We start from the raw sequence: 12,211 nt of genomic DNA, 5'->3' as shown, positions 1-12,211 counted from the left end.
ATAGGGTTAGTATCACACCTCATGTAGCCTAGCCCATAGGCCTATATGTTTTAATAAGGTTCATGTCACAACTAAAGTGGCCAAATAAGGCAATGGCAAGTTGAGCAAATTGAAGTGTTTTCTTCCCAAACGGTGGAATTGTCGTTCCCTCAGGATTTAAAAACAAGTTGAAGCTCATTTCAACCAAAATGTGTCTTCTGCATTTAACCCAAGCCCTCTGAGTTAGAGAGGTGGGGTGGGCTAGCTTTACAGTTGTCATATTACACCTCTGAAAGGAGGGAAATACTGACACGTAACAGCAGCCACAAAATGAAACTTAGGACATTTTTTATAGCTGTACTGTTTGCATGTTGATATCATTTTAATGTAGGCCTTATTGGGGAGATAGGCCATGTTGATATCATTTTAATGTAGGCCTTATTGGGGAGATAGGCCATGTTGATATCATTTTAATGTAGGCCTTATTGGGGAGATAGGCCATGTTGATATCATTTTAATGTAGGCCTTATAGGGGAGATTTTAAAGTTCCTAACTTGTTTGATGAAATTCGTACAGATTTTCTCAGGGGACCCTACATGGGGCCCCGACCCCAAGTTTGGTAACCACTGTACTAACCCCCCTCTCTATCTGTTTGCTTCCTCTCAGTCGCCTCTGCTTCCTCCTGCATGCATTGCAGCCTCACCACTGAGCACCACATTACTATCTGTCTCAGTAGCCTACTCCCTGTAAAGCAAGTATTTTTCTGCTCCGTTTAACGTTAGCTTCTTCCTTCATCCTTCTTGCTGGCTCAGTAATACCAGCCAGAATCTTTCAACATTACGACACTAGAAGTCTCTGCCGGCAGCTAGCCACCCGACTGACATATCTATGAGCGACTATGTACCAATTGTGCACTCATGAGTCGGTTTTTGTTTGTTTGGGTGGGTGTCTGTAGACACGGAAGGAGTCACTGGACAGTTTTAAAATGGCTTTTTGTCTGGCATCTCGCAAACACACTGTCAGCAGCCTCTCTAGTTGCCTAGTTGAGCCGACTGGGAGCTTCGGGAGTTGTCTCAAAACCTCCGCCTGTGGAGGGCGGAGTCAGCCGTTTGACTCTGGGGAACCAATCAGGAGGAGGCAGGAGAACGTAACGAACAAACCACTGTTTATGATTCCGCCCCTTCTCAAAGAGGAGCGATTAGAACTCAGTACGATCAACAATATTTCTGACTTTGACCAACGCTGGGAGCAATATTGACATGTTGACCTGTAATGGATTTTCTTTATTATGAACAAAATATATATATATTTTAATAACAAAATATCTCATTAGAAGAAATTCCAGAGATCCGGACCTCAGTGTCCTCATACGTAGTTACGACACATTACGACACTGACCCCACCCTCCCCTACTGGAACACTGTTGTATCTCAAGTGTGTGTGTGTGTGTGTGTGTGTGTGTGTGTGTGTGTGTGTGTGTGTGTGTGTGTGTGTGTGTGTGTGTGTGTGTGTGTGTGTGTGTGTCTGTGTCTGTGTCTGTGTCGTGTGTCATAGGCGGAAATCCCAGGGGGGACGGGGGGGACACGACCCCCCCATCTTGGGAAAAATATGATTTGTCCCCCCCAATATATCACTGTAAACATAACTATGTAATTTCAATAAAATAATAATACGCAATGAAAGCACTTGTGCTGATTATAGACACTTAATAGCGCATTTAAATTTCAAAAGATTGCGACCCCCCCCGCCCTTTGCCTCACAATGGTTTGATCCACTGCCAGTTCTTTAGCTGGCAAGGTAATAAAGGGTTCGTATCTACTGTCCGAAAGGGACATGTACGTAACTGACGTGAGGTTAATCCAGTCAATCCATAGCAGGTCCATAGCAATGTTATTTATTTATTTTTATGTTGGCAGGGTTCACACACTAGTTGAATTTGCAGAGCTAGCGCGCAAACTAAAGCAAACATTAACTATCAAGCTAGCTAGTACCTATTCCATTTATGTGGCATCGTCAAAGATGGAATCTTTGCTATCGTCAGTTTATTCCAAGATCAGCATGCAGCTGTAGTGCTTCGACGTCCCTGTGATAAGGTTAGCAATAAACTGAAGTCCAAACTGAACAGAACAGAACTACACTCTCTTCTACCATTGTCTTAAATACATATAATGGTCTCGTTGCAAAAGATAAATTGTCGCTAGTGAACTTTTTTTATTTTATTTTATTTCACCTTTATTTAACCAGGTAGCAAAGATTATAGCAAACACACAGAAACGGAATTGGTGCTCGCTAGCTTTACGAATTCAGCTATTGTTGGAAGCCAGCCAATATGAAACAAACTATTTAAATTACAAAAGGTTGCAGCATGTGTTGTGTAAATGTGTGTGTGTGCAGCTAGGCCAGCCAGCCAGCCAGGTAGAAAAATGGCAGAAAAAAGTAAGAAGACGGACATCAGAGTATTTTTCAGTACACCAAAACGCATAGTAAGAACTCTAGTATCCTAATATCTCAAAGACTAGTTGATAAAATGTTCATAAGAAAGAAGTGAAATGCTAATGGAAATGTTTCACAATGATGTCATTAGGCAGAGCAGGCAACAGATGGCACACAGACAGCAGAGCTGGGGACAGATATGCAGGGACAGACTGGCAGAGACAGGGAGTCTCAGGTAAGTTTGTTGAGTCTTTGTTTGGCAACATTATGAAAGGTTCTCAATTTTTTTGACTTGTAAAATAGGGACATAATTGGAAAATGCCATGGATACCCCCACTCTCAACTTAAACTGGTGACTAAACTAAGATTTGTTTACGGCAATGGTATTGCTGTTGTGATTAATTGTGTAGTTTTGGGTACCGGTAGTTAGGAGTACGGCAAACACCTTATTTATTTTCTAGGAGACCGGCTGAGTCAGTTAGGGTGGTGAAAGGGAAAGAGCCAGGAAGAGAGACTTCAGAGGACAGTGTCACAGCCACGGCAGGACCAAGTGTCACCCTTGTTGCCAGCAGCACCAGTATAGGGGACAGTGGCACAGCATTGTCCAGTTACCACAGTGATGGCACAAAACCATATCAGCCACACCCACAATTTATAGAACCGCAAACTCTTGCCAACAGAGTGTTGACGTTTCAAGAGAGATGGTTTCGCGATTTCCCCTGGCTACATTATAATCCATCAATAAAAGGAGTGTTGTGTTTTCACTGTAGCCAAGGGTTTTCAAGCCAGCCATCTTTTGGCCAAAGAGCTGATGCTGCCTTCATTAGTGCAGGATTTAGGAACTGGAGAAAAGGCATTGAAAAATTCACAGCACATCAAAATTGCCAAACCCACCGCCACTTTGTAATTGTAACAGCACACCAGCTAAATCCAATCAGTGTCCAGTTATGTCCAGCGCGTGGGTTAAACAGCTGGATGACGCAAGGCATTGCTTGATGAAAATTGTTAGTTCGGTGCGGCATGTAGTAAGACAGGGACAAGCCTTTAGAGGCCACACGGATGACAGTGGGAATTTATACCAGATTTTGAAACTTAGGGCAGAAGAGGATGATCCCATTTTACTGAAGTGGTTAACAGAGCGTACCACAATGTACACAGGCCCCAAAGCACAGAATGAAATTCTGAACATCATGGCCAATAGTCATTCGAGGCATTGCAGCTGAGATTAGGTCTCTTCCGATTGTACAATTTTCATTAATTGTTGATGGTACTCAAGATGTCTCTGGTGCTGAACAGGAGAGTGTCTGTCTGCGTTATGTTGACCATGACCATGTCCCTCACAAGGAGTTTATTGGGCTATACAGGGTGTCGGAGACAACAGGCGAGGGCATTGCGAAAGTGGCAACTGATGTGTTGTTGAGGAAACCCGCAAACATATGCTCGGTTCTTTTGTTCAGTAGTGTGTATAGCAGTGGTTCTCAACCTTTTTGGGGTACTGGAACCCCTGCATATTTTGAGGCAAGGCAGGCAAGGTTTTGAGCAGTCCTCAGGGACCTCCACCCCCTCTATATTATATGTAAACTTACTGGAAACCTTGTGGTACTGACTACATTCATTACACTTTTTTATTTCACGGACCCCTTGCAATTAGTCCATGGATCCCTGTTTGAGAACCCCTGGTGTAATTGATATTTGTTCTTTTGTTTAGTAGTTTTCAGGACACTTACAAATGATTTATTTCATGTTATTTTATTTAAAATGGCCTACTTTGTGCGACATACTTGTCCATAGCTGCTGTTTGAAGAGTTGAGACACTGACTGAGTTGAGACACTGACTGAGTTGAGACACTGACTGAGTTGAGACACTGACTGAGTTGAGACACTGACTGAGTTGAGACACTGGCTGAGTTGAGACACTGGCTGAGTTGAGACACTGGCTGAGTTGAGACACTGGCTGAGTTGAGACACTGGCTGAGTTGAGACACTGGCTGAGTTGAGACACTGGCTGAGTTGAGACACTGGCTGAGTTGAGACACTGGCTGAGTTGAGACACTGGCTGAGTTGAGACACTGAAGGATATTTTGTTTGATTTATTTGGGTTTTTCATTGAAGTAGTTATTTTGCTTTTAGAACTACTTATTTTAAGCTTTTTGTTCTTGCAAAGATATTGTAGACTCAGGCCAGGTGGACATATTTAATGACTATATAAATGTATCAGAAAAAGTCCAATTAAAAGGTCAATTCAATACGGAGACCAACTTTGTGATGGTTCTCAATGGAGATTCTTTTAGATGTGATCACACCATGTTCATTGTATTTATGAAAACTACACCCATACAGTGTACAGTACCATTGTCACCTACTGACCTTTCTTGATATTGCTGGTTGTAAGTACGAATACCTGCATACATACTGGACTGGTAAGGAGCACTGCTATAACTATTATTAGTAGTAGAATTATAATGATTTAAACATTTGAACAAGTTGGGAAAACCCTTCAGTTAACTACTGTACCTATCAATTATCCAGTTGTAGGAATTATGGTTCCTCAATATACATTTAACAACGTATGCTATGTGTTACAGCACTACTTTTGGTGTCCCCCTCAGGAATTGCTCTTGAGAAAATTTAATGTAATTGTCCCCTCCAAGGTTGATCTCAGATTTTCGCCCCTGGTGTGTGTGTGTGTGTGTGTGTGTGTGTGTGTGTGTGTGTGTGTCTGTGTGTGCACGGAGAGAGGGGCAGTGACTTGTGGTCTCTCACCTCCTAAAGGAATGGGTGCGTTCTTCCATCCGAGGTGAGGGGTCAAAGGTGAGGGGTGGGAGTCAGACTGAACTTGACCTAGGGACCAGCCAGCATCTTTCACAAACAACAAGAAAACACACCAGTCACACACAGTTCAAAACATGCTCTATCCATAGAGATGGTTAGAGGACTCAACTTGGATATAACCTGGTTTTATTTTAACTTTATTTAACTAGGCAAGTCAGTTAAGAACAAATTCTTATTTTCAACGACAGCCTTGTTCAGGGGCAGAACGACAGATTTGTACCTTGTCAGCTCGGGGATGCGAACTTGCTAGTCCAATGCTCTAACCAATTATCAGAGCATTGTCATCTTCTTCAAATTGTGTGTTATGGTTTATAAATGGCTTTAAGCTATATCCCCGCCATCTAGTGGCCAGAATAAATGAATGACACCCAGGATTTGGTTCAGGACTCCAGCACTGCAGGTGGCGGTAAATCACCAATATTAGCTTTTCACTTTTTTCAAACACAAAAGAAGAAGAAAGTGTACAACTTTAAAATGGAGGTGGCCCATGCTGTCAGATGTCATAATGGTTCCAATGCATTTCATTACATCAACTCTTATTGCAATCCAAAATTCCTCCGCTTTTTTACGCATTGTATTAAACCTTTCCTATTATTGCCTTCCCATAGTCGCCTCATCTCAACTCCGATTCATACACTTCACACTTGTATATACATATATGACTTCATTCCACAATAACCCACAGGGGGCATACATGTACCAAGGCCTCTTCCCCTGTTGCACTACCATTCACCCAGCACTACAATAGGAAAATAAACTACCAAGTCTCAGTAGGGATCCAACAGTTGGTTAGCGTGCGACGCTCTCAGAGATCCAACAGTTGGTTAGCGCGCGACGCTCTCAGAGATCCAACAGTTGGTTAGCGTGCGACGCTCTCAGAGATCCAACAGTTGGTTAGCGTGCGACGCTCTCAGAGATCCAACAGTTGGTTAGCGTGCGACGCTCTCAGAGATCCAACAGTTGGTTAGCGTGCGACGCACTCAGAGATCCAACAGTTGGTTAGGGTGCGACGCTCTCAGAGATCCAACAGTTGGTTAGCGTGCCTCTCAGAGATCCAACAGTTGGTTAGCGCGCGACGCTCTCAGAGATCCAACAGTTGGTAAACGTGCGACGCTCTCAGAGATCCAACAGTTTGTTAGCGTGCGACGCTCTCAGAGATCCAACAGTTGGTAAACGTGCGACGCTCTCAGAGATCCAACAGTTGGTTAGCGTGCGACGCTCTCAGAGATCCAACAGTTGGTAAACGTGCGACGCTCTCAGAGATCCAACAGTTGGTTAGCGCGCGACGCTCTCAGAGATCCAACAGTTGGTAAACGTGCGACGCTCTCAGAGATCCAACAGTTGGTTAGCGCGCGACGCTCTCAGAGATCCAACAGTTGGTTAGCGCGCGACGCTCTCAGAGATCCAACAGTTGGTAAACGCGCGACGCTCTCAGAGATCCAACAGTTGGTTAGCGTGCGACGCTCTCAGAGATCCAACAGTTGGTTAGCGCGCGACGCTCTCAGAGATCCAACAGTTGGTTAGGGTGCGACGCTCTCAGAGATCCAACAGTTGATTAGCGCGCGACGTTCTCAGGGATCCAACAGTTGGTAAACGTGCGACGCTCTCAGAGATCCAACAGTTGGTAAACGTGCGACGCTCTCAGAGATCCAACAGTTGGTTAGGGTGCGACGCTCTCAGAGATCCAACAGTTGGTAAACGTGCGACGCTCTCAGAGATCCAACAGTTGGTTAGTGTGCGACGCTCTCAGAGATCCAACAGTTGGTTAGTGTGCGACGCTCTCAGAGATCCAACAGTTGGTTAGTGTGCGACGCTCTCAGAGATCCAACAGTTGGTTAGTGTGCGACGCTCTCAGAGATCCAACAGTTGGTTAGTGTGCGACGCTCTCAGAGATCCAACAGTTGGTTAGTGTGCGACGCTCTCAGAGATCCAACAGTTGGTTAGTGTGCGACGCTCTCAGAGAACCAACAGTTGGTAAACGTGCGACGCTCTCAGAGATCCAACAGTTGGTAAACGTGCGACGCTCTCAGAGATCCAACAGTTTGTTAGCGTGCGACGCTCTCAGAGATCCAACAGTTGGTAAACGTGCGACGCTCTCAGAGATCCAACAGTTGGTTAGCGTGCGACGCTCTCAGAGATCCAACAGTTGGTAAACGTGCGACGCTCTCAGAGATCCAACAGTTGGTTAGCGCGCGACGCTCTCAGAGATCCAACAGTTGGTTAGCGCGCGACGCTCTCAGAGATCCAACAGTTGGTAAACGCGCGACGCTCTCAGAGATCCAACAGTTGGTTAGCGTGCGACGCTCTCAGAGATCCAACAGTTGGTTAGCGCACGACGCTCTCAGAGATCCAACAGTTGGTTAGGGTGCGACGCTCTCAGAGATCCAACAGTTGATTAGCGCGCGACGTTCTCAGGGATCCAACAGTTGGTAAACGTGCGACGCTCTCAGAGATCCAACAGTTGGTAAACGTGCGACGCTCTCAGAGATCCAACAGTTGGTTAGGGTGCGACGCTCTCAGAGATCCAACAGTTGGTAAACGTGCGACGCTCTCAGAGATCCAACAGTTGGTTAGTGTGCGACGCTCTCAGAGATCCAACAGTTGGTTAGTGTGCGACGCTCTCAGAGATCCAACAGTTGGTTAGTGTGCGACGCTCTCAGAGATCCAACAGTTGGTTAGTGTGCGACGCTCTCAGAGATCCAACAGTTGGTTAGTGTGCGACGCTCTCAGAGATCCAACAGTTGGTTAGTGTGCGACGCTCTCAGAGAACCAACAGTTGGTTAGGGTGCGACCCTCTCCTCCTCTCCTCTTTGTTTCTCCTCAGTTGTAATCTGTGTTCCGTGACTGTGTGTGTTTTAGGTTGCTGTGCCCAGTCCCCAACACAGTCCCCCCACACAGCCCCCCACACAGTAACCCCACACAGCCCCCCCACACAGCCCCCCAACACAGCCCCCCACACAGCCCCCCAACAAAGCCCCCAACACAGCCCCCAACAGTCCCCCACCACAGCCCCCCACCACAGCCCCAAAACACAGTCCCCCACCACAGCCCCCCAACACAGTCCCCCACCACAGCCCCCAACACAGCCTGAACTGGGTTCAAAAGGCTATGATGCAGAATGATTGACACCCCACCGTGAGACCAGCGTGTGTCTCTGTCGACTAGATCAAAGAACTGAGGTCAACAAGTCCAATGAAATAAAGGGGCCATTCTACTATGGCAGATGGCACACGGAAACATCTTTTAGTAGTGGTTTACTTAGAGATGTGGACTTTCCATTCTCAGAGACTCAGAGCGAGGGTCTGACACGACAATATTAGCTCCACTAGTTCATCTTCCTTTCAGAGGCATCAGGCGTTTTACATCATACACTTAAATACCGTCTTCTAGTTGACCGTCCGTCTGTTTCTCATCACAATGGAGGTCATAGAGAACCTGGAATCCAACAGGTTTGGAGATCAAACCAGAGACGTCAATATATTCCAAGGCAGACAGAGAGAGGGAGGGGGACAGGGTGTATCCTGGGTACCTTCTGACGGATGCCAGAGAGGCGGTAGCTCAGCACTCTTACCCAATAAAATATAATAATTAAATGAATAGGGGTGTAGTCACCACACACACTGTAGTGAGACACTGGATCCTCTTCCATGAAACTCCCTAAAGAGGTGCTGAGATCCTCCGCATAAAACAACCCACAGGTCCTAATGAACGAGGTAGCCGAGGATGTGCCCGACTCAAACCTCAAAACATCACACGTGCTTGATGTTTCTATATTCTCAACCATTCATATTTCAGACAGTAATCAGACCCAATGAACTGAGCCATCAGAATAAGTCCGATAAGAGGATGTTTCAACAGAGTCTAAAACAGAAGAGGGCATCTCTAGTGTAACTATAGGGAGGAGGCTAACTACATATGACGTTCCTTTGTTCACAATGTTCTTGCTAAAAATACAGGCAATGTATAGTAAATCATTTATGTAGAACTTCATTAAAAATGATTGAATTGCCCCAGTCACTAGGATGACTCAGCTATGACTCAACTCTGCTCCATGGAGTGTTCTGATGTTCCTGGCCTCTCCTGTCACCTGTCTGGCTACTGGCTACAGCCGCTGCTCCACCTGCCACTCTGGGCCAATGGCCAGTCAGAAGTCAGACTTGGCCGCGGTCCCAGGCTCTAGTCCTGGACACCACATCACACAGTCACAGCTGACAGAACAGCCGACAGGCACATAGCAGCTTTACAGCCGATCCCCTGCTTAAAGTATGCTGCTCTAGTCTGCGATTCCACAGGTCTCCATCCATCCTCTCTAGTGCCAGGAACAAACCCTGGTATGGAGCTGTCATCTGGGCTGCGGCTGCTGCCTCTCATCTCTGGCCCTGCTCCAGGATTCACTTTCTCTATTGTTCTCTCTCTCCCTCCAGTCTTCCCCTCTCTCATCTCGCTCTATACCTTTGCCCCCTCCTCCATCTGGTCTCTAGTAGTAACATGAGTGGGCTCCCTGCCATCACCACTGTGTAAACAGATACCAGGAAGTTCCCCAAGTGAAAACTAAGCCTGATCCAAGATGATGCAGGAGGAAACCCAACACTAACTCACTCATCCCAGTCACACTGACTGGCACCCAGGGCAGCACTCAGTCCTGACCGTTACCACCCACAGCACCCAACGTCATAATAATGAGCTAGTGTTAGTGCTGTATACTGGTATTGGTCATTTCAGGCAGAAGATACCAGTTGAAAAGGAGTGTGCAGTGTTTCTAAATATTGAACTGTGTTATTTCCAACCAAGCGTGCAGCCTGCAGGTAAAACAGTATGTTTCAAATAGTAGAAAAAGAAAGAAAGTGACAATTCGAATTCAATCAGAGATCCTGAACTTTGTCTCCACCTTCTGGTTACATTGTGCCACTGCAACACTAGGGGGACAGGCAATGTATAAATCAACATAAATCAGGTCAAGAGGAAGGATGCTAACTTCTATAAACCTATCAAACTCACATTTAAGAGGACAACCATATCCCAATAAAATGAAAGTACATTTTAAAACTATTTTCCAGATGTTGACATCAGGTACATTTTAAGTGATGAATGAAAGGTGAAAATAATGTATTTTCCGGACATTGAAATCAGGTGCATTTGAAAATACGTATTTTTCGGTTATTGATTCCATGGCCAAATTTCAACTGCTATACATTCTCAATTATAATAAGTAAGCATTATATTACAGGCATCATAAGACTTGTCTGAAGGTCCCATGGTACCAGTTGAAAAACATGGAGGTATGGAGACTGTTTAGTGCAAAAAATAAGGGGTTAAATACATGTAAAAAAAATATATATATATATTAAAAAATCCTGATCTTTCATTTATCTCTCAGATATCGGACAGACACTTCAGAACAAACTTCCTTTTCATCATTATTTGCGGACCATCTGTTGTTCCATGTAGTGAACCTGTTATTCAATGCATTTGAATGGGCTAATAGCAGTAATGACCATCTGTTGTTCCATGTAGTGAACCTGTTATTCAATGCGTTTGAATGGGCTAATAGCAGTAATGACCATCTGTTGTTCCATGTATGAATCTGTTATTCAATGCGTTTGAATGGGCTAATAGCAGTAATGACCATCTGTTGTTCCATGTATGAATCTGTTATTCAATGCGTTTGAATGGGCTAATAGCAGTAATGACCATCTGTTGTTCCATGTATGAATCTGTTATTCAATGCGTTTGAATGGGCTAATAGCAGTAATGACCATCTGTTGTTCCATGTAGTGAACCTGTTATTCAATGCGTTTGAATGGGCTAATAGCAGTAAGGTAAAAAATATATATACTTCAAGTGGTCTTAAAATTCTAAATCAAACCGCTAAGTGATCCTTGGTACGACCTTCTTAAAACAATTCCATACAGCTTCGTAGAACCCCCCCCCCCCCCCCCGGTCAGACAGATTTGAATAGGAAAGAGGAACCAACTGAAGAATGAAACAAAATATATATTATTGCTCTTATCCATCACATGCAGTAAGTTCCTCTGGATAAGAGCGTCTGCTGAATGACCAAAATGTAAAAACAAAACACTTGCATAGCATGCTGGATATTATTCTAATAAGCTCCGCCCCCAAACACGTTTGGTTGGTGCGGACGAGATCCAATTCTGAACGAATCATAGACGTGTAGGCTGTTTCACAAGTTGGAACATCACAGTACAGTACGGCACAGTAGAACACAGTAGAACACAGTAGAGTACGGCACAGTAGAGTACGGCACAGTAGAACACAGTAGAGAACGGCACAGTAGAACACAGTAGAGTACGGCACAGTAGAACACAGTAGAGTACGGCACAGTAGAACACAGTAGAGTACGGCACAGTAGAACACAGTAGAGTACGGCACAGTAGAGTACGGCACAGTAGAACACAGTAGAGTACAACACAGTAGAACACAGTAGAGTACGGCACAGTAGAACACAGTAGAGTACGGCACAGTAGAACACAGTAGAGTACGGCACAGTAGAACACAGTAGAGTACGGCACAGTAGAACACAGTAGAGTACGGCACAGTAGAACACAGTAGAGTACGGCACAGTAGAACACAGTAGAGTACGGCACAGTAGAACACAGTAGAGTACGGCACAGTAGAACACAGTAGAGTACGGCACAGTTTAGCACAGTTTAGCACAGTAGAGTACGGCACAGTTTAGCACAGTAGAATGCAGTAGAATGCAGTACAATAGAGGACAGTAGTTTTATTCAGTCAAGTACAATACAGTAGAGTTTAATTAATTAGAGTACAGTAGAGTAATTGAGTACATTAGAGTACACTACAGTAAAGTATAGTTTAATTCAGTAGAGTACAGTACAGTTTAATTCAGTAGAGTACAGTACAGTTCAGTAGAGTACATACAGTACAGTATACTTTACCTTTCTGTACTAAAGTACTGTACGCTGCTGTCCAAACTTGTGAAACA

At 44.8% G+C, this 12,211-nt stretch overlaps 1 protein-coding gene across 3 annotated transcripts in view; it reads right to left on the bottom strand.

The window, feature by feature from the left end:
* Positions 1-12,211, bottom strand: part of LOC129842953 (proline-rich protein 5-like) — a 71,856-nt gene that overhangs the window by 55,924 nt on the left and 3,721 nt on the right. For 2 of the 3 annotated variants that reach the window (XM_055911671.1, XM_055911670.1), the window contains exon 2: positions 5,176-5,271. The exons of the other annotated variant lie outside the window; for it this stretch is intronic. In XM_055911671.1, coding sequence (XP_055767646.1) covers positions 5,176-5,204 — 29 coding nt within the window. In that variant the 5' untranslated portion in view covers positions 5,205-5,271. The remainder of the gene's footprint in view (positions 1-5,175; positions 5,272-12,211) is intronic. 3 annotated transcript variants of the gene reach the window in all.

Source organism: Salvelinus fontinalis, unplaced genomic scaffold, assembly GCF_029448725.1.
Source record: "Salvelinus fontinalis isolate EN_2023a unplaced genomic scaffold, ASM2944872v1 scaffold_0078, whole genome shotgun sequence".
Lineage (NCBI taxonomy): Eukaryota > Metazoa > Chordata > Actinopteri > Salmoniformes > Salmonidae > Salvelinus > Salvelinus fontinalis.
The sequence above is the reverse complement of the archived record's forward strand: the minus strand, read 5'-3'. Positions and strand labels throughout refer to the sequence as shown.